Source organism: Merops nubicus, unplaced genomic scaffold, assembly GCF_000691845.1.
Source record: "Merops nubicus isolate BGI_N331 unplaced genomic scaffold, ASM69184v1 scaffold6245, whole genome shotgun sequence".
NCBI classification, from domain to species: domain Eukaryota; kingdom Metazoa; phylum Chordata; class Aves; order Coraciiformes; family Meropidae; genus Merops; species Merops nubicus.
Window position 1 is genome coordinate 13,070 of NW_008608872.1, and position 23,064 is coordinate 36,133.

General features: G+C 40.8%; 2 protein-coding genes across 2 annotated transcripts in view; both read left to right on the forward strand.

Annotated features, from left to right (window-relative positions):
* Window positions 1-8,880, forward strand: part of IFNGR1 (interferon gamma receptor 1) — a gene marked incomplete at its 5' end in the record, with an annotated part of 11,976 nt that extends 3,096 nt beyond the window's left edge. Inside the window, 3 exons of the mRNA XM_008940385.1 lie at window positions 2-101; window positions 1,208-1,329; window positions 8,386-8,880. Of these exons, the coding sequence (XP_008938633.1) occupies window positions 2-101; window positions 1,208-1,329; window positions 8,386-8,880 (717 nt within the window). The remainder of the gene's footprint in view (window position 1; window positions 102-1,207; window positions 1,330-8,385) is intronic.
* A 9,965-nt stretch (window positions 8,881-18,845) lies between these two features.
* IL22RA2 (interleukin 22 receptor, alpha 2) lies at window positions 18,846-22,307 on the forward strand. Its single transcript, XM_008940386.1, has 5 exons — window positions 18,846-18,942; window positions 19,844-19,994; window positions 20,765-20,943; window positions 21,525-21,694; window positions 22,152-22,307. The coding sequence occupies exons 1-5, from the start codon at window positions 18,846-18,848 to the stop codon at window positions 22,305-22,307; spliced, it is 753 nt and encodes a 250-aa protein (XP_008938634.1).
* The last annotated feature ends 757 nt before the right edge of the window (window positions 22,308-23,064 follow it).

The following is a 23,064-nucleotide window of genomic DNA, read 5'->3' on the forward strand; positions in this document are numbered from 1 at the left end:
CACTTACTGCGTTTCAGCACAAGGAAGTTTATATGAGCATGTGGTTCGTGGCACCCGGTCAGAAGAGAGCTGCATTCATGTTCCTCTCAAGCAGACATTGAGTAAGAGGATTCTGAAACTTCAGTAACAGCATACTGAGTCTGACCAGAGGCCTGTTCTTGCTCATATGTGAGCTCTGGTACAGCCATGGGATTACTTGCATGCCTATGGGAGAATATGAAAAAAGGGAAAGCATGATCATTCTTTTCCAGATGCATTTTCCCAGTTCTAAAGACCTTTAAAGATCACGTATTATTTTCAAGTAACCTTAACTCTTTTTTTGGGGGTGCTTTTCCTGCTTCATTTGTATTATAAAATCTGTTTCCATTGCACCTGATCGGTGGTGTAATTCACAAGTGACAAATGGATCATTCACTGAGTTACATGGTTTACAGAAGCATTGTCCCTCTCTTCTAACAAACGGCTTCTTACTCGATTTCATCACTGAGGAAAATGTGTATATATACAGATAGATAGATTTACTTGTTTGAAGCAACTACAAACTTGTGGTCATAAAATTCAGGTGCTGCTGTCTTTTTCTTAACTAAAGAACACAAAGGCATCTAGTGGCCTGGTTTTATACATATATCTCTGATAACTTCTTACAAACTCTTTAATATTACTTTGTTATGGCCCAAAGCTTCACTAGAGAAAAGAGAGAAAACTGATAGAAGCAGCTCTGTTTTCTTTTACACGCAAGAGCAGTGGTGTGACTGAGGGCAAGGACATCAAGTAGAGTCATACTAGTGGAATCTTACTAGTAATAGTTAACAATTCTGTGTTTTGGAAGATTTCACATTTTGATTTTATTGTACATAGAATATGTGTGTTATGTTAGTTAATATGCTGTCACATGGAAAACGTACAAATCTGTTTATCCCCATCTGCCATCTCTAAGAACAAAAAATTAGTTCTAAAATTCCTTCACATCTGTAAAAATATGACTCTGTTTATAGAAAATGAAAATGTTTTGTCATTCTAATTTTTATTCTTATAATGCTTTATAAATTGACATTTTCTGGAGTGGAAAAAAGGTGGTAAATTAACAAATTCACATATTTCAGGTACTAAGCATTCTGAGCTGTTACAGTTTCCAAAGTTATTCTAAATGATATAGCAGTGGTTTATTTTTCCAAACTTTCTAACAGATTTGCTCTAACTTCTTTAGGCACACAATACGTCATCATTCTGTGTGTTCTTATTCTGATCCTGAGTCTAACATTGACAGTATGTTGTGCCTGCAAGAAACTAAGGAAGAAGAACTTAAAACTGCCTTTGCCTAAGTCTTTGGTAAGTTCAGATTTATCTGCATCACATTTTTAATATCCAACTAGGTAACTTGTATAGCTATAACATCTTTATGCCTGTCTTTTTTTCTTTTTTTTTCCATGGTCTAATAGATGTTTAGAATCTGTACCAGTATAATATTCTAACAGCCTCTGCAAGCAAATGTCTCATATTTCTTTTAGGGTTAGACTTCATTCTCCTTTTTAACTGAAGTAGCAATAGTTGTTCTATTCTAGTTTGAGAACTTAGTTCTTAAAAGCTCCATGTGTGTGTAAATAGGTTTGTGTTCATTCTAGTAGCAGAGATACAGACCTACAGAATCACTGAGATTAGAAGAGACCACTTGAAATCATCTAGTCCAGCCCTTTTGATCAAGCAGGGTCAGCAAGAGTAGGTTGCCCAGGACTTTGTTCAGTTAGGTTTTGAACCCCTCCAAGGAAGCGAGGGATTCCACAACTGCTCTGGGCAGCCTATTCCAGTGTCTAACTGCTCTCACAGTAAAAATTGCTTTCTTATATTGAGTTAAAGATCCACATGTTTCAGTTTGTGCCCATTGCCTCTTGTCCTGTCACTGGGTATCAGTGAGACTCCTTCATTACCTGGTAATACTGTGATACTGCCAAGTACTACAATCTTCTTGAAGTGATGTGCAGAGTGAGAGGAGGGTTGGAGTAATTATGCTGTAGGAAAAGGGAAGCAAAACTAGGGGAAATCTGTTCTCAGACTGAGCAGTCACAGGGAATAGGGGTCAGTGGCTGCTCTACCTTAGAAGCTTCCTGTAGCTGTCCTCAAGTAACAGAGTGGATGTTCCTTAAAGAGCAGCAGCACTCCTTGATTTCACGTCAGGCAAGAGTGGAGTTATCCGGCAGGTACTGTTACAATGATCTCCTGGTGTTTCATTAGTCACAGGAGCTGAACAATCTGCAGCACTTGAAACAGCTTTCACAACTGCCATGTGAGGCCGTAGTAAATGGTAATCATATCAAGAGTGTATCTTCTCAGTGGATGAAGGAAGGCTCATAAGACTTCTAGAGAAAAGAGGCAGTGATCTTCAATTCCATGTTCTTCATGTTCAAGACCCTTTAAAGTGACTCTTTCGTACTGCAGGAATAGCTCAGTGCCTAAGATGCCTTGAGCCCGCTTTCTTTGGAATAGAGTATTAGGAGGTGAGATTGCTCTGACTAAATGGAGATACCCAACCCAGTGGTGCTGGCTAGGTCCCTTTCTAGTAAACAGTAATGTAGTCCAACTTGTGCAGCACAAGATGATTCATCTCATTCTAAAATTAGCGTGGACTTATAGTCAGACAAAACACTCAAAAGATATCCGTTTCATTCCATGGACTGTGATGGAGCTATGAGATTAGTTCAGAGATAGCCATTCACACTGTAGACTAAAAAAATCAGGTGAGAGAAACCTATTTGACAGAATCTGCAGCTGGACCCAAATAACAAGACACACAGGCCTTTTTTCTAAAGTGAGACACTGGAGATTTTTTTTCCATCTTCACACCAGTATGTAACTGTCTGAATACATAACAGTATATCCTGCATACAGATGTAGTAATTTTTGTGGAGACCACTCATTATAGCAAAAGACAGCTCATCCAGAATGGCAGTGCAATGCTCGATGGATCCATAGTCATTCTGTCTTCCCAGTGCCACTGTGGTATTGCATCTAACAGATCAGGAAAGGGAGTATCACACAAATAGAATGTGTGCTTCTTAACTCTTGTGAGCTTCCTGATGCATGCTCCAAGCTCACACTTTAGCTTACCTGGTAGAAACTCCTTTGTGTGTCCATGTTCTCAGTTTACTGGGCTGTATGTTGTCTTGTGATTCCTAGGTTTAGGCATACCACAGTCTAGTTCACATTCCATATCATGCTTTGTTGCTAAGGAGCTGAATTAAACCTGTAGCTACTTATAAATATTGTTATCTGGGTGGTCCAGCACTGAAACAAGCTCCCCAGGGAAGTGGTCATGGCCCCAAGCCCCAGTGTTCAAGGAGCATTTGAACCATGCATTTAGATGTATAGTTTAACTTCTAGGTTGCACTGAGTGGAGTCAGGAGGTGGACTCTGATCCTCGTGGGTCCCTTCCAGCTCAGAATATTCTGTGATTCTGTCCATTTTCATTGAAGTCTCTAGAGCCAAAAATTGCAGAACCCATACGCATGGTTTCAATACACGTGATATGAATAACGTGAGAATGTAAAATTAGTGACTTATGATTAATTATTGATTATTCTATGATTAATCATTTAAAGTAGTTAATAAATACTGTAAATAATTCATATTAAGTTTAATGATATGAAGTTATCTCTAGACATCTTGGATCTAAGAGCCTGTCACTGACCTTTGAATGTGTTACTAGACATCTCTTTCTGAACAGGTCATGACCATTGTCCTTTACCTGAGCTTGTCTGAAAATGAAACATGTAGAGTCTTTCCATCGTTAGAAAAGCTAGGTGTGCTAGGTGTCCAAGGTGTCCTACCTTAGGACAGCCACCTTCCAGTGATCTGCTTCCTGGCAGCTTTAAGTAGATACTAAAATATTATTTGAGTGACTTTCAGCAAGTTGGAATTCTCCAACAGAAGGAAAAAGGAGTAAATATCAAGCAGCGGCCTTTGCTGAAAGTCTCATATACCCAAAGGAGAGGGGGTGGGGGGGGGGAGATCTCTCAAGATCTCAAGAATTTTTATATTGTCTTTTGTGACTCCCCAAAATAACATGGACAGGTCTTGCTTCCATACTGCAGCTGTCTTTCAATATGGGCATTGAATGAGTATCTTTATTAGAGAGAATATTTGTTTAGCTGTTCTAAACATCCTTATTCATAGTAGGATCATAGCAGGAATATGCATCTAGTGAAACGGTTTCCTTTCCAAGGCTTTGTCATGTGAGTTTTCTGCTGGATCACAGGAATCTGGTGTTTCAGCAGATCAGCTGTAGTTATTAATTCATTTTCTTTCATTTATCTCACAAAAAGATTTCAAGAGGCTGTCTTCTTGCATGCACTCCACAGTCACTCCAGCTTGCCCTATGCATGATTTGTCCTTTGTTAGTTTTTTGTTATAAGATTTGTTATAACCACTTATCCACTTTAAAAGGATCCTGGTCTTATTTTACTGATACACAGCAGCTCTGTGTATCAAAGCTCTGCTTTGACTTCACTGACCTTCTTTTTAGTGCCTCTTATCTTTAAATGGTGGCAGTTGTTTTAGTGGGTAGCAAACACCCAGTCTGTAAGAGAAAGACTCATTGAAAAGCATCAACTGTCATTTTTAGCTCAACTTTCCTGCTAATTTGCTGGTACTTTTTTTTTAGCCTGACAGGAAATTAGCAGAAAAGTTTTATTATTATTTGGAGAAATTGTAATTCTTTCTGTGAATTTAATTAATATTTGTGACAGATAATGTCATCTCACAAGGCAGAAGTTGCTTCATGAGATTTTGTGAATAATTTTTTTATTCCTTCTCTGTGAGTGTCTGTAGGGTTGTAACATAGTCTCCTATTTGGACATTTACAGAGCATTAATTTGTTGTGGAACCATGCAAAGGCCATGTGGATTTTTACAAGGTCCTAATAAGATTTGGAATAGATTTCTGTTGCAGTGCGCCCCCTGGAGACAGAGGTTTCTGTTGTCTCTTTGTCTCCAAACATGGGCATACCTCCAGAATTTTCCATCTTTCCCAGGTGGTGGTTGGCTTAGCCACCACAAGACCAGTCCCTAACACCCATTGGACCCCTGACCTGTAGGTATCCCACCTCTGTATCCTTACAGGATAATGCCTTTTGTAAACCCACCTACCTACCTGTTAAAAACCTCTGACCCCAAGGCCACATGCTCTTTCGCTTCTCCCCCTGGGCTGGGTGCTGTTTCAGTGCCTGCCTCTGGTGTTTTTTCTTTGTTATTTTCATGTTATTAAAACCTTTTATTTTGGAAGAAAGTGATCGTTGCCCATCCCTCCTTTAATCGCCACTGTCCTCCTGTATGCTGAAGAAGACCACCCAGGAGGTACTACTGGGGTCCTGCTGGGAGTCTTTTCCTGGGCAAAACCAGTGGGCATAACCCCCATATTTTTGAAAAGTAGTAGATTTCTTAAACTCTCCTCCAGAAAATGTGCACCTAAAAATTACTGGGAATCTGTAGGTGGACAAGCCCTTAGAAAAGAAATTTAAAAACCAAACTGCTGTTTACCTTAACTTACAGGTTCTTTGGGGTGTGTTATTTCTATGTGTCCTTGAGCTTGGCTTCCAGTGGTGTATCTTCCTAGTCTGAGGCAGTGAAAAACCTGAAAGGTCAGGTGCTGTCACTAAAACAGGAAAGTATCTGAGCACCTGCATATGCCAGGAAATACTGCTGACATCTAGCTCAAGCTCATAGGCTGTCAGTTCGCTAGTACTAGATAATTTGCATCAAAGGAAAATATTAACTTACCTATAGTAAATACTTTCCTTCATATCACAACCATAATCTTAATTACCCTTGTTACTTTAGATACTTTGAATGGCATTCCAGTTAGTGTAGTAAGTGGGGTTTCTTCTCATTGAAGCTAGAAATAACTGCATGAATTGCTGAATTGTCTTTAGTCCTGACTCAGTGACTGTTAAAGAACCTTTGGTGCCAGTAAACCCGTGAGAGTTTTTTTTTATTTCTGATGGCTTCCTTCTTTCACAGATGGGAATAGGAGTGCCTTTGCACCATCTCTACCTTGCTCAGAAGCTCACCAAGAATAAAAATGAGTTTCTTTTTTGAGAACAAAAGTCTTGGATGTAGTTGTATAGAGAGTACTTACTTTACCCTGGGGGACTATCTCTAAGCATTGCCATCTGACTCTGTGAAATGCAGAATGCAGATCACAAGGCATTCCCTTAACGTGCTTTAGGGCTGTGATTTTTAGACCCATGTGAAAATCTTAGAAGGACAGAAACAAGAATTCATTGGTTATTGATTTTAACTTCAGTGTAGTGTGTACTGGCATGGGGAGAGATGGGAGGTTGTAAATGCAGCTTTTAGCTATAGTTTCCATAGCATTTTGTTTTAATTCACGTTCCTCAGCTATTCCAGCTCACACAGAGAATTACGTTCTCTTTGTCATTCACTCTTACTGTGTGACTATTTGAGTCAGTTTTTTGCTACCCCCAAAAAACCTACAGAATACTGCTCCCTTGAAGGTCAGTGTTGGTATAGTATAAGTATCCAGTATTTTTTCATGTATCTATCTGTGTAAACAGGTTTTCAAAAGGTATCGAAATGCTACTGGCTGTTCATAACAATCCACAATATCTGTGTTATTTGATTGTATTCTGGTTTCTGCAACTATCTTTCAGGCATTTGCTACTCACGAACAGGGGGTTTCCATTCATACCTGTGGAAGTTACTCCGAATATTCTTTATACAATATTTTGACTGTTCTTGCATAACAGAAAATTAACACCCAGAGAGTACAGTGGCTGGACGGCAGCTAGGTTGTAACGTGGCATGTTCTCAGTGTCATAAGCCACCTTAATGCTCTTTTTAGTAGTTCTCCAGTGGCAACCCTGGATTCCCGAGGGGATCACCTCACCTTAGTGGTGCTAACACAGCTGTTGGTAGAATTCAGATTACAAATAACAGCTCTCCAGGGAGTGTTTTTGCTTTGTGGTGGTGGTTGGTTGGTTGGGTTTGTTGTTTTATTTTTTAAACTCCAGTAGTTTCAGTGATCCAGCATAAACCACAGTACCATCAGCAGATACCAGAGCAACTGAGGGGAAACGTGTGGGGCTGAAATGAGAGATAAAGGCAAGTTCTAATGAAGTCAACACAGTGTGAAGGTATGAATGTAAAGGTTTAGCCTCATAACCTTCTGATCCAGGAAGATTCTTGAAAAGCACAGGCAGATTTGATCCTCTGGTTTCGATGGCTCTCTTGGTTCTTACACTAATACAGACAGGGAGGTTCTTTTTGCCTGTTTGTAGCTTTTCTGAAGCAACATTCTTTTTCTTTACTTCTGCTACCTACATCCTTTGCCTCAACCTGTATTTTCAATCATTTTTTTACAAAATATCTCAAAAAATGGTGATTATGTACATTTTACTAAGAAATAAGTTTGTGTGTACTAGATAGTCCATGATACACATATATAATGAATTAGGAAATTTAGAAGAAGACATTATTAATTGAGTAACCTTATGCTTTCTGTTAGCTATAGGGAAACACCATCATACAGCTGAAAATTTACCCTGCTTTGTTCTTCATATTCTTCAGAACACTTTTAAAAAAAAAAAAAAAGGCAAACAAACCCAACCAAAACCAACCACAAACAAATCAGAAGAATCTAAACAGCATGAAGGCATGTCAGTCATTTAAAACAGCATTGAAAGAATTAATATGTTCTTCCTGTGAAAGAGTTTCAAAGTGAAATATTAAGATTTGTCCCAGCATTGAGGGAGTGCTTAGAGACACGGGAGAAATAACTAGGAATACTTTAGCACAGGTATGACTTCTGGATATGCATAAACGTTCTCACATTATTTTAGAGATCTCCTTCAAAAGGTCACTTTCCTACAGTTGAGATGATTACCACAAAAGTCATTGTAAATTGTATTCAACTACAGAGTGTGAAGGGTTTCCCCAGCTAGGTGGTTGAGCATTACAGCTTTTTCTTCCTCTTGTTCTTTACTCTTTTCCTCTACATTGCAAACTTCAAATGACTTAAAATACAGGGGGTGACGTGGAATGGATCTGGTCCTTGCAAGTGCATTTGCACATAGAAAGCATTTTTGAGAGCTTGCATAAAAGTGTTGCTGAAACAGTTGAAGTCATAGATATAGGGTTATGACCTTGCCAGATCCTAATTTTGCTAATTTACATTTCGATTGGTTGTAATGACATTAAATTTATATTATGAACTTTTATCTTTTGTTTCATTGGTGTTTGGTTTTTGTTGTTTTGGGGTTTGTTCGGGTTTTTTTAACCTCTTAACTTTAACAGAAGATAAGCAAGTAAATTAGTAGATTATGTGGAACTAAAAGTGAATTTTTTTTTTTTTTTTTCACTCCCCTTCCCATTTAAGGTCAGTGTGATAAGAAACTTGAACACAGACAGCATTCTAGAATCAAAATCAGAGGGAAAATACATATCTGTAGTAAGCTTCATGCCAAGCCAGTCATCGTTGCCGGTGAACGTTGAAGTAACCTCTCTGGAGGCAGAGCAAAATGAAGAGACTATTCGTCCTGAGAATTGCAGTGAAGGAGCATCTTCTGTTCTTCTCCCAGAGGCACCAGCTGAAGCAGAAGAGGTGTCTGTGCAGGTAAGCACAGAGGAGGTATCTTCCAATGATGAACAGAATCACAAAGGAAAAGAGAGTTACTTCATTTCTCACAGCAACCAGATGGATGTATGCAGTAACTCTTCAGGTCCAGAGGTTTCCGCCAAAGATATACAACAAACAGTCATCCCAAGCAGCTGTCTCAAGTTTTCTGGCTATGACAAGCCTCATGTCCCATTAGATATGTTGATTGATATTGGTGAAGAACAGCCTGTGATTGCTTACAGGCTGACTGACTGACTGGTGGAAGCGTTAAACCAGAACTCGGGAAGAACAGCGTTACTGAAGATTATGGAAAGTCTTGATTGTGTTATGAACATCTGAACGTTGTTCTGCTTGTTCTGATCCAACCGGAGTAACCAGTACAAAACTCAGTACAGTGGGACACTGAAACAGGACAGAAAGTAGTGCCTGAGAACAGCACAAAGTGGAGGGAAATTTCATAATAACCATTTACAGAAATGTTTGTTTATATGACATATGCTGCTGTTTCCTATTTGATATAGCACTCTATTTTTTTTACAATACTCTATGGGGAACAGACTTCATGAAGGAGTATAAAACAGCAGCTGTATCATTATTCCCTTCTGTTTCAAATCCTTTTCAAAATTATTTTGATGAACGCAATGGTCAAGAAGTCCTTCACTTGGTTATGATCGTGATGTGCGCGAGTCATTTCAGCTTTTGCCTTTATTGGAGGTGTTATTTTGCTTGTCTTTTCTCTTGAAGGATTTTTTTTATATTAAACAAAATGCTACTATTTCTTTTAACCAAGCATATGCCTGTAATATTTTCCTGTACATCTTAAGAATTTTATTCCATGGCCAAGAACCAGTTATTTATAGTCTTTTCTGCAACTAGAATTATATACTTCCAGGACCATTACTTTGTAAATTTCAGTGAGTAAATGACAGACTTTGTAAGATAAGTCCAGCGACTGAAAAAAAGTGGGTTTAAAAGTGCTGCTTCTTGTACATCTAGATGATCCCAAGTGATGCAGCTATCTGTTGTGTAGCCGTGTCACACTCTGGATAACTCCGCTGTAGCATGCTGGCTAATTGTCATGGGGGAAGGGAAGAAACATGTGTGCAGTGTGTTGCACAAGTTCTTTAGAAAATGTTCTCAAAATTTAAAAGCTTGCTTCCTCCAGAGCAGTGTCAGTTTTGAGCAGCTGGGACACTACACAATGTCTTGTTTCCACATATGTCAATAGATTTAACAGAAATGGTTTATTTTTCTTTCTTAAGCTACATTACTGTCACGGTTCAGGGGCAGAGCTGCCCCCAGACCAGTAACAGATGCTCTCTGTTAACCCTCCTTACCACCCAGGAAAGAGAAAGGGAATAAGGGAGAGAGACTTATTGATTAGAAAAATGAAACAACTTTAATACTACTACTGCTAATAATAGTAATAATAAAATGGAATCTATACAAATATATACAAAACCAGTATCAAACACAGCTCTTCCCCCCCAACGGCAATACGTCACCGTCACCCCTGATGCTGTGGAGCAGCCCCTGGGGAAAAGTCCTAGGCTTGGCCCAGCAGCAGATGGCAGCTGGGCACAGGAGCTGGGTTCTGGAACTCAGTTCAGGAACACACTGCTCAGGATCAAAGGCAGGATGGATGGAACCCTCCTTGGATGCCGGCCAGTGCAGAAGCAAAAAAAGTGAGGAAGAAGGTGGAAGGGGCAGCAGAAGGGATCGCCCCTCCTGATCCTTCAGCTTTTATGCTGAATATGAGGGATGTGGGATCAAACACCCCATTGGTGAATCTTAGGGTCACTTATCTTATTCGCTGCTCCCTGGAGGTGTGGCTTTTGCTTTCTGTCCCCCTCTGTGTGGTACACAAGCTTAGCAGTGACCTTGATCTGCACACCAATCCCTGGTGTTAACCCTAAATGTGGAGTGTTAACACTGCTGAAAGCAGGCAGTCTGTGAAGATATGCTGTTAGCTTCAGACAGTGCAGTTAATTAGAAAAGCTTAGAGCTGAAAAGTAAAATAATTGAACAGAAACAGCTCTGTTCTACCTCGGACCAGTACAGTTACTGATTTATGTTGAAAAAGCATAAAAATCAGAACATTTGATGCTTGTGTGCCAGCACAGTACTTCATTGTTGATTCCAGATCTGATAATAGTGTCACTTCCTACAATTTAATAGTTTCAGAATGTTTTAAAACAAACACGAAAGTACCTTTCATGTTACAAAATAAGTGATCTGCATAGATTTCTTTAGTGTGGTTGAAGCCCTTGTTTATTAATACACTTTCTATATTCTCTAAATGAATGCAGTCATTGGGCTAGGTGGGACCTCCAGGGCGTCTGTCATTTGTTCTTCTCTCCAGAACTGCATTGTTCCTTCTGTGCGTTTGTTTAATGACTCCACTGCCCCATCAGGCAGTTTATTCTAGGAGTTCTTTGGTCCTAGAAAGTATTTTCTAATATGTAATCCAAGTCTCTGTGACTTTATAAACTGAATTATCCACAGCAGGTCTGCTGAACATACTTTGCTTCTCGTCTGAAATTTGTAACTACTTGTAAATACCTTTTAATTTTTTTTTTTACATTGAATTAAAAAAAAAAAAAAAAATCTGAAAAGAGAAATGCATGTGCTCTCTTTTTTTCTTACTGTCGAGTTCTGTATTGAAGACTAAATCTGCTTTTGAAGCTGGCTTGGTTCATGTTATGTAGGTAGTGTACGCTTGAGCTTTATTGAGAGTTAATATAAAGCACTGTGGGAGATGTGTAGCGTGTGTGGTGTGCACACATGTAGTTATACGTAGCCCGTTATTGCATTCTACTCCCCAGATGTATTGGCATGTAGAAGAAGTAGTTTTAAACTAAGGTCACTTCTCGTTTGTTGGGTTACCCTTTGAGTGAAATACCACTCGCTCCAGGTGGCAGTGGACGTCTTTGAGGAACATGAGCTACATGTGTTTGAGAAGTCTCTCTCCTGTACAGATGTGAGGTGATGCCTTTGCTCTTCTCCAGTGGTTGATTTTGGAGAGGTCTGAAGGCTGACACACAGGAGCTCTGACCCACTGATTCTGGCTACATCATCAGCTTTGTGTTTTTCACCCTTTGATGCTATTGGTGCAGCCTGCTGTAACTTCAGTTCTATTGCTTGAGCCTGGGGACTCTGATTAAGTTCTATTTCAAAATTGTGGACAAGGATTAGATGGTCATAGCATTTGAATGGATTAATTGCTACAGAGCAAGGAAAGCTGGGATTCCTTCAAACTCTTACTGATTACTTTATTTGAAGTTTAAAAGAGTACGAAACTCTTATTTATGTGACATTTACTTAATAGTGAGCATGTGTATATATGTGTCTTGGAAATAAACTAATTGTCTTAGTGTCGTGCTAATTTACCCCAAAGAATGTAAGCTACTGCTAGAAGAATTTTGGTTCCACTTGTCTGTCAAATCTAGAATATGCAATTTAATCACATTGAAGAACTTATCTTGAGAAATAAGAGGGAGAGGGACGGTGCATCTCAAATTAATTGTAGGCTATGACTGCAAGTTGAGAAAAATTCAAACCAGCCTGATGGTATGCAAGTGAGTCAAATTTGGTTCAGGCTAAACGGTGTGTAACTTGGTTTAAGACTGTGACTTTGAATCCTAAAATTCCCAATCGATGGGTCTTGCTGGCAAGTTGAACATTACTAAAAATGTGGCAGTGAAAGCAGAGGGTTTTACCGTAAAAGCTCAGTCCTACAAGGTTTGAAGCTCCCCAGACCTCACACTACTTCTGTGGGAGGTGAAGGTGCCCATCATTGTGGAGGATCTAATCCTAAACATGGGCTGCACACTCACAGGGATAAATCACCTGTCCCGTTAAGTTCCATGGAGTTACCTCCGTTTTGACTACACACAGAAGTTCTCCTGATAGACCTCCTTCCAGGTAGCTTCTTCAGAAGCTGTGAGTAGTGCTGTTTCTGGGCTAAGTCAGTAAGAACAGTCCTACCTTAAGAATTCAGATTCTCTTAGGAATGGCTGTGCAGATTGAGCAGAGAAAGAACAAATGGAGAAACTTGTATTTATAACATGTCTGCATTAATCACTGCATTTAAATGTACAACAAAGACTGTGAGGTTTAGTAATGGATTAGGGTTTTGTTTAAACTGTTATAAATTACTTACAGTCAAACCAGGTTTATTTCCTTAGGTTTTAGGGGGCTTCTCTTATTTGTACTCACCTGTCACCCTCATGTTTTTTAACTTGCCCATTTGTATAATTGGACAATGACAGGATAGCTGATCAAGCTGCAAACTAATTTTTCATTTATTTTAGGCAAATTTGATTTTCTACTGCACAGCAACAGCTTAAAATAGGAAATGCATTACATGCAGAGGAAATGACAAGCAGGCAAAGCGAGTAGCTCTGCCAGGCAGCTTGTTACGTGTTCTAGGGGTTTGAGTGTTTAGGAGCTGTTTTGTTTTGTAAGATAATACCTCAGTATTATTGGTTGGGTGGTTGTTTTTGTTTTTCAAGATAGCAGCAGCTCAGTTAACTGTAGGAAGAGTGGAGGGCATGTGCAGTCACATCCCAGAAGGCTGGAACCGTATGTAGTGGTGTGTGCTTCCTGATACCAGATTTGGTAGAGCTGAGGCCTGTGACAACAGCCACGATTGAAACCTTCTGCAAATGTGATTAAATGTGAAATAAATTATAATGGGTAAGAAAAGGTTGCAAAAGCTTACCTGTGGAAGCAGAGGCAGAGAGCACCTTTGACAATCCTCAGTCCCTTCTGCCACAGGGCTTCAATCCAGGAATCAATCTGGCATTAGTATAATACCTGTTCCCTCCAATTCTGAATAGAAATTGGAGCAAAACTCTGTGGATTTGGGTGATTGATTAATACGAATTATTTTTTCAACTGCTTCCAGGGTATGCAGCAAAGCTACCAGTATTGAGAAACACCAAATTTCATTTCCTGTAAGAAAAAACACAGAACAAAGACTTTTTGGCAAATAAGTATCACAGGGTGATCTCAATTTTCTGGTTAAATGGTCACGTTGCAGTAAACTCGAAAGTAACACCTCTGACAAGTGTGAAAACCAGTTATACTGAGCATGGAGGATTCTGTCCTGAAAAGCTCAGCACGCTGATTCATGAAATGCCAAGGGACTCTATCCACACAAGATGTGAGACATTGTTTGATCTCTGGCTTGGGTTTGCTTGTTTGTTTGGTTGTTTTTTTTTAAAAAAGCAACTCATAGAATTACAGTACATTTACAAATTCAATAATAATTTGGAGATGTGGTGGTGAAGATTATTGTTTGAATAGAGTCCTGTTCTAGAGTTTGCACTCCTTAGATGATACAGAGATGATATTGAGAATTCAAAAGACAACCACAGAACTGAGCTACAGGCTAGGTGGTGTAATGCTTACAAACTTCCACTTGCAGAAGAGGTGATAGGCAGTTTCTTTTTTCACAACTATGTTCTTTTTCCCCTTGGTCAGGGAAACCTCTGGAGTCTGCACCTTTCCAAGCTTTATTGCCTGAAGTAGAAACCAAAAGCATTTGCTCGTTCTGCAGCCCATAGCCTGGATTACAGATGTGGAGGCAGGTATCCCAGTCCCTTCCATCTCCTCTCCCAGTGCATGCCTGACAACCTTTTGCCCTTCATGTGCTCCATGGTGAGTCAGCACAGTGCACTCTGTGTTTTGGGCAGGGCTTTGGTGCTTGGGCAGACTTCCAGCCACTGCCTACAAAAAAAATGAATGCATGGGTCATAGCCTACACACATTGCTAATATTTCGGGTGCTGCCTCAGCTGCTTCTGGTGAAAGTGTGTCAGAGAGAACATCAGCAGCACTACCACACTTCAAGTCTCCCATTCTTTACTTTAGTAGGTGGACCAAGAAAGCACGAGCGATGTTTGTGTTATATCTCTCCAGGCTTATCTGGTTTCTGCTGGCTAAGTCATCACTTGGCACCTTTCCTGTACTATTAAGATTACCTAAGCAAAATCAACAAGCTATGAAATATTAATCCCACGTGGCTAAGCTGGTGGCGTTTTGTAGGTGGCTTAGTGAGGGACCCACAACCTACAGAAAAGTAGATGTTTCTCAATGGGCTTAAGCTGCAGCACTCCTTAGCGGCAGAAAAAAAACAATTGGCTGTGCAAATAAGGAAAGTTTCACAATTTTAAAGAAACCCATCATTTAAATAAAAGGCTTTGAGCAATTTTGGGTTTGGTATTACCTACAACTCCTAATGAATGCTAGCATTGGTTACTGACTTTTGTGTAATTCAGTATCCTGCACACTGTTAAATAACTACTGTATGCGTAAATGACTTGCTACACAGTCAGCCTTCTGCAGATCTTCATCTTTAATATGTTAAAATGTCTCACGATCAAGGTGCAGCCACAGCATTGGGAATCTCTAACCATAATCTTTAGAATGTTGACCCAAGCCCTTTTACGGGGAGAGCCGAACAGTTCATACCTGTGAGCAGGAAGCAGCGAAGGCACGCACTGAGCAGTGAAAGTCAGCCTTGCTTCCTCAGAAACTTCTCTATGAGAACCCATGTGATGCAATACCTCCTCTCTGAAAGGCAGGGAAGAAAAAAAATCCAAAAAGTCCCTCCTGCCTGACTATGGGTTGGTGTGGGTTGTGGTGGCTGGGGTTTTTTGGGTGTGTGTAGATTCATTTTCCACATCTGCCCTGAGCTGGTGCAGGGCTGCCCTGCCACACATGACACACCAGAAGAGGCTGAGGGAACTAGACCCTTCAGCTGCCAGTGGTGACAGCTGGGGAGAGGTTCAAATTACATTTGCCCACTATATAAATGTTCACAAAAAAGACTCCTCTGAGGGCCCCAACGAAAACACAAAAAGCACCTGTCTTAAGATGCAGTGGGGGAATCCACTTAGATGTAAAACACACTGAAAGTGATTGAGGGATAACACTGCATTAGCCCTGCTCTGAGCATGAGGCTGGACTGGATGACTCCTAGAGCCCCATCCCAAGAGAGGTTTTCCTCTGAGTCCATGCTGGCTGCTTAGAAAAAGACTGAAAGCGATGGCTCCAATTGAGAGTAATCTTTATGTCCAGAACAATTTGAACCAGTCTTTTTTATTTGGAGTCTGTGTGAAATGCTCTTTCTCTCACATGAGAGACTTGTCTGGCCTCTGCCAGTTACTAGACATATTCTCACAGTGCTTTGGGAGTTCCTCCCCTTCCTTCACCTTCCTGTACCCTCATCCAGGTGTTTAAGCAAAACCTTCCCACATGTCCACTGCAAATATCAGAGCCTCACATCTCAAAAGCCAAGGGTGGTGCTGCAGCAGTAGTTCCAGTGTTAAATTTTCTCCTCTTATGGATGTGAAACAACTTGTTCAAGGGAAAAAGAAAGAGAAAAGGAAAAAAAAAAAACCACCAACAAACCAATAAAGTAGCACTGTCAGATTGAATGAGTCAGGCAGCTTTGAGCAAGAGTGCACTTAACGTCTACCTCTGTGTAGCAATATCCAGTTCTCATGAAAAAGAGATCTGTTTACCCAGCATTCAGATAGATAGATTTATATTCCAGGAACTGAAAAATTCTCATGCCCACGAGTCTATGCTGGTTCACAGAAACATCAGTACTGCCGTTTCAAAAAAGTTTGGATTAAAAAGATGCTTCATTGTAAGTTAGGATGAACTAGTAGCATAACTAATTACTCGGGCTCTGCGGGAGAAAGTAACACATTTTCATGTTCCATTTCTTCACCAAGTTCTGTTCAGAGTATTCTTAAACAACAGCTTTTAAAAAGTATTCATATTCTAAATAGCATTGCAGTGCACATCATTCTATCATGTTCTTCAGTTATTTCCATTTTTAAATGTACTATGCATGCATTCTGAAACTCAAGATGTGTATATATGTACATGTCAGTGTGTGGCTTTGTGTAGCTGGTACTTGTTTGTAGCTATTTTTATCACACAAAACACGTGTGAAGAAGCATGACTGAAGTTGATGAGTAGGACAATGTTACAGAAGCGAATAACCTGGAGATTACAAGCAGTTGTTTCTGTAATCACAAAAACGTGAAGAGCTACTGATTACTTCAGCATGCCAAGCCAATCTGCAGATAAAGCACTATCAGAGTGCAGCAGGGAAGAAACACTGAGTTTTTCCATGGGATAGTTATTTCTTTCCCCAGCACACCACACCACAAAGCAGCCTTTTCAGTGCCAGGTGGGCTGGCTCTCAGTTCTGCATTTGTAGGAGGAACAAACATCAAAGGTAATTTTGGCAAAGCTCCATGCTTCAGCTCCTGGCAATGAGCTGTCACACGAGGTACGGGAAGGTATGTTTGTACAACTCGAGTAAGCAAATACAAAACCTGTGGCTGAACTTTGATGACATTTCAGTGTGATGATTGGTTTGTAAAAGTTCCCTTTTCCCGCACTTGAGCTCATACAACATGATGAAATGTTAATTGCATTTGATGTGGGGAACCACATAAAGGCCACTGGATTTTGAAAATGTGTCTGGGAAATGGATGGATAAAAAAAAAAATTCCCAGCCAGTGATAGCAAAGTGGCCTTTCTGCCTGCTACCTCCATTTTGGGTTTTTTTGGTGTTTGTTTTTTGTTTTGTTTTTTTGTTTTTTCTTCTGCATTTCTTCTCAGTTCTTTAGTTTCCTTAACTGGCTTAACTACTTAATTATTCAAAGATACATATCTAGTGTTTTAATATATCCGCTGCAGGTTTGGTGGTTTGTGTAACAAGGTAGAGGTGATCAGCTGAACTTGGAGCCTGTGCCCATTAATCTGACTGAGGCCAGCTTCTTCATTAGATGTTGACCAGTTTGCTGAACATAACAATTTGCCTCTAAGAAAAAAAAAAAAAAAAAAAAATCTTCATTTGAACCAGAACTTGCACTTTTTTGAGCTGACAGCTATTGTGCTTCCAGCTTGTTCCAAAGTAAAGATGATTGTTAGGCAAAGTTTCATTTCTGTAGACAGGTAGTCTTCATGTCCATTATTTTTTTGGTGGGCATTGTTACATAGTTCTGCAGTATGTCATCAAAAACATGGGTTTTCTCTTCTTGCTTGTCAGTCTGAGCTTGCAGAAGGAGAATGCTTCATGACTTTTGCCCAGATGCATTGTTGTGTGAGTGGCAAAGTACACGTGGATGTCACCACTGGTGAGCTTTTGGGGAAGAAAGTGTGAAGGGTAAGGCTGGGCAAGAGGGCCAGCAGGCTCCCAGCTGCCTCCAGTGGCATCACATTCACCACCAGTGACCAACACAGCTGAGCTTCCCATACACCCCAGGAACACAAAACCTGGCTCCCACCTGGCAGGCATCTACATTGCAGTAAAGCATTTACAAACACAAAGCGAGATCACTTTCCTGAGGGACCTCTGCATCCCTAGCCCCGGGCCCCCAGGGATGGGAGTACTGGAAAGGCTCAGAAGGCAGCAAGGACAAACACTAACGTTTGTGCAGGCAGCACTGTGGCACTCCACCACCAGTCAGGGCATAGGACTCCTGGCAGTCTGAAAGTCCAAGGCAGTGGCACTTTGGCCTGGTGGGATGGGCTCACCTCCTCCTTCCCTGCCCAGAGGCGGGCAGTGCTGCGGCTGCCCCAGCCTCCCAGCATCTCCCAGCACCTATCCGGCAGCCAGTGTGGTGCCCAGCAGCACAGCTCACAGCGATTTCACAGCCCCTTGTTCCTCCAATGACAGATTCCTAGATGAGGTCCTGCAGCCAACATACCTGCAAACTCCACCCTCTTGCATTCGACCTGAAGACAGGCCACACATTCAGATGACATCCCATGGGTAAGTCTCTTACATCTTTACAGTGGAATTTCTTGTGTACTTCAGCTCTGAGTCACTAGTGAGCTGAAAAATAAATACATAAATAAAAATCTTAGTGTGGCAAGGAAGCAAGCTTGTATGACAAGTTTATGGGATAAAGCAATATTGGCAGACATCATTTGTGAATTAGTGCCTTAAAAAAAAAAAAAAAATAAAAAAGGACCTTTTTCATGCTAGTTTGCTTCATAATTACTTCCAAACTTCAGAGTGACCACAGCTGCCAAGTAAGAACAATTGCTTGTGTTTAGAGTAGCTCATATGTTTTCCAGCTCAGCTACACCAAAGCCAAACCGGGGATTTTGGAAACCACTGAAAATCAGGGGAACTTCAGTGTTTAACAATTACTTCCTCATAAGACATGCCCAAGAGGAAGAGGCATGCTCTTCAGTCATGGAGCTGCTCTCCTAAGCATGAGGGGGATCACGCTTTCTTCTCTCTGCTTACTGATGCACCTGCTTCAGGATGAGATAGCTAGTAAGTGAAGGTTTTCTTTTTTCCTATGTGGGAAGGGGGGCATTGGGTCTGTTACTGACTCTCTGGATGAGTCAAGAAATCTATGGATCTTTCAGTGGGTTTCAGAAGTCCAGTCACTTAGAAATTAGTCTATTACTTTGTTTTTCAAGGCTCTGAAATGCACATAAAATGAGCATGTAGCTCATTAAACTTTTGTTAAACTGAAACTGGTAGTACAGCCACTAGTACAAGTCTTCCTTGATTCTGTGATATGCCAGGAATAAAGCTGTGGTCATTTGGGTCACAAAACCCAGAAATACGTTACGATTTGGATGCTTCAGAGAAGGTTGTTAACAGATTCTGTTGTCAGTAACCATCACAGTTTGAAAACAGATTCTCTTGAAAACTGTCAGGCAGCTTTTTCCAGTAGTGCAGACTGAAAAAGCAGTGAATCTCAGGTTATTTTTTATTAGGCAAGAGCTGATAAACACAGCTGTGGCAACAGTTTAAACATCTATAACCCCTGCAGCTTAAAGCTGAGATCTGGACAAAAGAGCACTCAGCTTCAATTATTTTGATGGGGCTGCTTACTGCAGGCTCTGTGAATTGATCTGCAGGATTTCTTTCCTGGGATGTCCATCAGGCATCTCTCATAGCAGTAAACTCACTAAGGAAAAATTACACAAAAAATAATAAAAAAAACCAAACACAAACAAAAAAACCACATGAAAAGTGTTCCTGTCATAGTACTAAATGTGTTCTGTAACTGCTAGATCTGGTTGCTGTGATTTGGAAAGTTTTGAACATGAGACTCATTTTCTGTCAAGAAACCAAATAAGATGTGGCAATACCCCCCGATTTCAGTACAGAGGAGTGTTGTCTGTGACAAACACATTATGTTATCATTCCTTATTATTTGCAGCAATTTTAGTTTTGGAAAACCGAGACCTGCAAGATTCAATTAAGCCACAGAAGGTAGAGTTCCGTTCATTAAACTTCAACAGCACTTTGCATTGGCAGCCTGGGAGGGCCAGAGAGGCAAGGGACACAGTCTACTTTGTGCAGTATAAAGTGTAAGTACCAGGGGAACTCCAGCCTCCCTCCAGGCTGGGGCCCGTTCCTGCTTGGCACATCAAAGGAATTTATCAGGTGACACGGGATAGTCTCCCCATACCTAGGGAACAGCCACATCCTGCTTGACTGCTAACTCTTGGTTCTTGCCCCGCTTATCAATAGCCCACAAGGTTCAGGGAACAAGCACCTCCAGTAATACGTTCTGCACCCTCGTTGCACTATAGAGTTGCAGAGGACCTCTGGAGGTCACCGGGTCCAACTGCCTGCCTGAAGCAGGTGTAGCTAGGTCAAGTACTTTCTGCAATAGGATATTTACGGTATTTTGGTGTCCCACCTTGCCCATGACAGTGCTGCAGGGTGCCCTGCATGGCAAATTTGAGACAACGCTAGGACCCGCTAATGCTTCCATCCCTGGCATCTCTGGTGAGCACCTGAAATCACTATTGCCTTTGAGAAATTGGCTGATGGAAACTGGCATTCTGCCCATCATTGGACACACTGGCTAAGGCAAAGCATGCCCACCTCTCCTGAGGGGCCAGTATGCAGTGACTCCCTCCAGGACTGGTGACCCATGTGTCTGCTTTAGGTTTCTTTCAGAAAACAGAAACCTGTAGCTCCCAAACACCCCTGAAATCAATCTTCCCTGTCATCAGATTGAAGGGAGTTAATTTCCACTGCAGAGCACTGGTCAGTGCCACCACATTAAAAATCTGTACAGAGCCAGACGGGGATAGCTACAGCTTACATCCTTCCTCCTCTTTCTCCACAGGTATGGGCAGAGGACCTGGCAAAACAAAGACAGCTGCTGGGGGATTCAAAACCATGTCTGTGACCTAACAAATGAGACCTCTGACATCCAAGAGCCTTACTACGGCAGAGTGAGGGCCGCCTCAGCGGGCATCTACTCCCACTGGAGCCTCAGCTGCAGATTCACTCCCTGGAGAGAAAGTAAGCGCAAACATGTGGGACTCTCTGAGAAAGGGGTCAGATTTTCTGTGCCACAGAACACATCATTTCTGGTCACAATTTGCAAATGTGAGTAATCCTTTTCTAGCCACAAAGCTGTACCAAAAGAAATGGTGAGTCAATAGCTCTCAGGTGAAGTGTTGCACTAAAATTATTTTTCCCACACTTGAAAACCAACCAGTCATGGATAAATAGCCACTTAGCAACAATTAGGGGGATCAGAAGTGCCTGGCTCCCCTTTAAGTCAACCTCTTCCTGAAGGCATGGAACTACACAAATTATTTTCAGCTGTTATCAGGCCTGCAGTCAGCAACATACAGTTCTGAGAGATTTCAAAAAGTTTGACTCAAAGATAGATTTACAAACACAGATGTCACCCACAATATACCCCCAGGAAACCACCACCGAGAAGTATGGATTTACAAAGTGGTACTTTAACAGTAGATACAGCATAACATATTGTTGGTAACAAGAACGGTAAATTGTTGAATAGATTCAAACTGTTCTGTGAAACATTATTAATAAACTATAATTGTATTCATAGCTTTTGGTTTCTTCCTTAGCTGTGATAGGACCTCCAATGGTAACCGTGATGCACAGCAACAAATCCATAATACTAAAGCTTCAGGCTCCACGTTCTCCTTATAAAAGGAGGAAAGGCAGCAAGATACCCATGACAAATTATTACGATCTGCTATATCAAGTCTTTATAATTAACAACTTGCTAGACGAGGTAAGTGCATATTTAAATATGAACCCTTTACCACTGAATAGCCAGGAAAGTAGTGGCACACCATCCTCATCCCACAGATGCAACAGTTTTCTGGGACTGGGAGAGCACTGATGACCATGCAGAACAAAGAAGTTTTGAAAACAAAGTAGGCCTATTTTTTTAGGAACTGAATTTGTTTGAATTGAGTTGTAATTCCTCCTTTTTATTCTTTGCCATCAACTTAGTATCTCATACTCTAAAACCTAGATTAAAAAAAATGGGACAGAAGGGGAGCTGAGAGGAGGGGGGGTGGTGGAAGGGGAATTTTCTTTAAAAATAATTAATAAATTGTTAATGCTATTAACTTTGTTCAAGTCCATGTGTTGCTCTGTATCCTCTGTTCTTACCAAACTTTACTCACAGACACACTTGCTAGGGTAATGCTCTTGACTGGCTGTTTTTACTTCACTGTCTGAAGCAACACAGAGTCCTGGTGTATGAAGGAAAAGGCAAGGTTATTAAAATAGAAGATTTGAGGCCCGGAGTCAGTTACTGCATTGTGGCTAAAATATACGTGCCAATGCTGGACCGCAGCAGTGCCTACAGCAGCAGGCAATGCTTCATGCTGGAGTGACAGAGCTGGCACCTCTGTGACAGGTAAGTCAACAGCCAAAGTTGGAGATGACTCTGGAAGTCAAGAGCTGTCCCCTCACCAAAGGCAACTACTCTGCAAAAGGAGAAAAAAAAAAGTGTAGGATAGAAACTGTCATACCATATAACAACATTAACCAGAGTTCTTACATCATCTCAGCTAACTTCACATCAGGTTGGAATTATATGCCCAAATAGATTAGAGGAGTGACATGGATAATTTGCATGGTGGCACAGTCCACAGAGACCTCCCTCTTCCCTTTCTTTAAACCATTATACATAGTACTGCTTCCATCTGTTTTTATTGTTTTTATTATTGTTGTCATTAATAATTAACTAGGAAAATGAGGGACCTCCAACTTTATTAACATGCAATTCTGCTGCAAGCTCTGCAATTTTGTTCAGGAATTTAACTGATGTATTTAATTCAAATGAACCCTTTCTCTTTTCATGGCCATTCTTCAGGTGTCCATTTAAAATATATCAGTTATCAATGTCATGAGTTTCCATGGGCCAAAATGAGAGTTAGCTCAATTAACTGATCTGAAAAAAATCTGTCTCTTACCTCATTCACTAGACTGTCTTCACTTATTGTATGCTCAGCAGAGAGATTTACTATGAAGCCTACCTATCAAGGCACAGAGTGTGTAAAGACCCAAGCCAAAGTTAACTTCAGTGTATTTTGCTTTAACAAGCTCAGATTTGGGCCCTTTCTAGGAATAACAGAGGAAAATAGGAAA

What these genes read in the sequence shown, in the direction of transcription:
- IL22RA2 (XM_008940386.1), top strand. Translation starts at nt 18,846, where the DNA reads ATGCTCTTCAGTCATGGAGCTGCTCTCCTAAGCATGAGGGGGATCACG. An exon ending in TACTTTGTGCAGTATAAAGT is followed by an intron (nt 19,995 to 20,764) that starts GTAAGTACCAGG and finishes CTTTCTCCACAG; the next exon opens with GTATGGGCAGAGGACCTGGC. An exon ending in TTAACAACTTGCTAGACGAG is followed by an intron (nt 21,695 to 22,151) that starts GTAAGTGCATAT and finishes CACTGTCTGAAG; the next exon opens with CAACACAGAGTCCTGGTGTA.